General features: G+C 40.3%; 1 protein-coding gene across 1 annotated transcript in view; it reads left to right on the forward strand.

Annotated features, from left to right (window-relative positions):
• LOC103361541 (mitochondrial carnitine/acylcarnitine carrier protein-like) overlaps window positions 1–1,930 on the forward strand; it is a 12,516-nt gene that overhangs the window by 7,523 nt on the left and 3,063 nt on the right. The window contains exon 6 of the mRNA XM_008287646.1: window positions 1,451–1,568. Coding sequence (XP_008285868.1) covers window positions 1,451–1,568 — 118 coding nt within the window. The remainder of the gene's footprint in view (window positions 1–1,450; window positions 1,569–1,930) is intronic.

The raw sequence follows: 1,930 nt of genomic DNA on the forward strand, positions 1-1,930 counted from the left end.
GCCAGGTCTCCATGGTAACTGATATTGTGGAGCTAGGTCTCCATGGTAACTGATATTGTGGAGCTAGGTCTCCATGGTAACTGATGCTGTGGAGCTAGGTCTCCATGGTAACTGATCCTGTGGAGCTAGGTCTCCATGGTAACTGATATTGTGGAGCCAGATCTCCATGGTAACTGATATTGTGGAGCTAGGTCTCCATGGTAACCGATGCTGTGGAGCTAACCTGGTCAGGAGCAGGTTATATTCAGGGTTTCAGATGTAAATCTGCTGACAGAGCGTCTCCCTTTAACCAGATGCTTTCCTGACTGTTATTTATGAGCGATCCAGATTCTCGGCTGAGGTTTAATCTGCTAACATGCTGAGCTGTGTGTTACTAATATCACTGAGTGAAGCCGTGTAGTTACAGCATCACACACTGTATGCATCACGTTGCCATGGGAACCAGACTTGTGATTGATTTTCTGATCTGCTGTCAGGTCCGTTTCCTCTGCTGCTGCTGCAGCTGATAGAACCGATCAGAACATGGATCATTCTGCTGGTATTTATTACAGAGAACATTCAATCAGTGACATTAATTTCACTTTGATTTGTTCGTTATTAAAGTGATTTCCTGCATTCTGGGACAGAGTCAGACCTGAATGAGCTTCAGCACCAGATCGAGTTTTAATATATGAAGCTTAACGATATATATATATAATATATTAAGCTTAATGAAGCTTGGATTGAATTTCCCTTCTGGGATGAATAAAGTATTTTTCATTTCATTAACTTTAACGTGCAGCTGTCAGCTGGAAACCAGCGGCTGCATCACTAAATATTATGTATGCACTTGTTGAGCAGTTTTCTACCAGCATTCCTGTCTTCACCGTTTACAGTCGCGGCGCTTTTTGTATTCCTCATTGTTCTCCATTGAAACAAGGTGCTGACTGAAGCAGGAGGAACATGATTGTTTTATTTCATGCAGAAGAAGAGTCACGGGACGATTTAAACGCCTCCTTTAATGTGAGCAGAGTCTGAAGCAGGAAGTCTGACTGATGAAGAAAGCTGAACCTCCTTCATGACACCTGTGTCCTCTGCTGGAGCTTTAGTTTAGCTTAGTTTAAGAACTCCTTTATTAAAATTGTTTTTTAAGTGTGTGTACTGGTTTCTCACTTTGAGATTTCTTTAAAATGAAAAGTGCTTTTTAAATAAAATGTATTATTTTTATTATGATTATTAGTTTTTGTCGAGCCGGCTCACACAAAGAAAGTTGAGTTGGCTTCGTAGTTCAGCCCTCAGTTATCCAGAGGTTTGTACGGTCTCCAACAGAACCAACAGAACACGGTGGAGGTCAGAGGTTCAGGTTGTCCTTCAGTCTGTTCACACTCCAGTTATCTGTCTCTACATATAGATGAAGTGTTGTGTGTTTCCTCTATCAGTGTGTGTAGATAAAGTGTGTGTTGTGTTTCAGGTCCAGTCCAGCGGCGGAGGCTCCAGGTATTCTGGTCCTGTGGACTGTGCGGTCCGACTGTATAAAGAACAAGGAATCCGCAGCGTGTACAAAGGAACAGTGCTGACCCTCATCAGAGGTGCTGATTATAGATTATATCTGATCACCGTGGTGAAAACAAGATATACTGCTCATGTGTTATAGAAGCAGTGCTGATTCTGTATTTTATATATATGTAGTTTGAGATAAATTAAACTAATATTCTGTTAAAGAAAGCTGAAGCTCTGACAGAAAACACACATTAGCAAGAAGAAAACTACATTTCTCTAAATCCCACCTGCTCATTTCCCTCTGTTCAGTGTTATTGGTCACTAGTTGTAGAACGATCAGTTTATATTACAGGTTATTTAATGTGGACATTAAGTAGAGTTTTGGTTTGTTTTTTAGGGTAAATATGTAACATTATATTAACATAACACAAACATAATATTAACATAATCT

This window comes from Stegastes partitus, unplaced genomic scaffold (genome assembly GCF_000690725.1).
Source record: "Stegastes partitus isolate 25-593 unplaced genomic scaffold, Stegastes_partitus-1.0.2 Scaffold510, whole genome shotgun sequence".
NCBI lineage: Eukaryota > Metazoa > Chordata > Actinopteri > Pomacentridae > Stegastes > Stegastes partitus.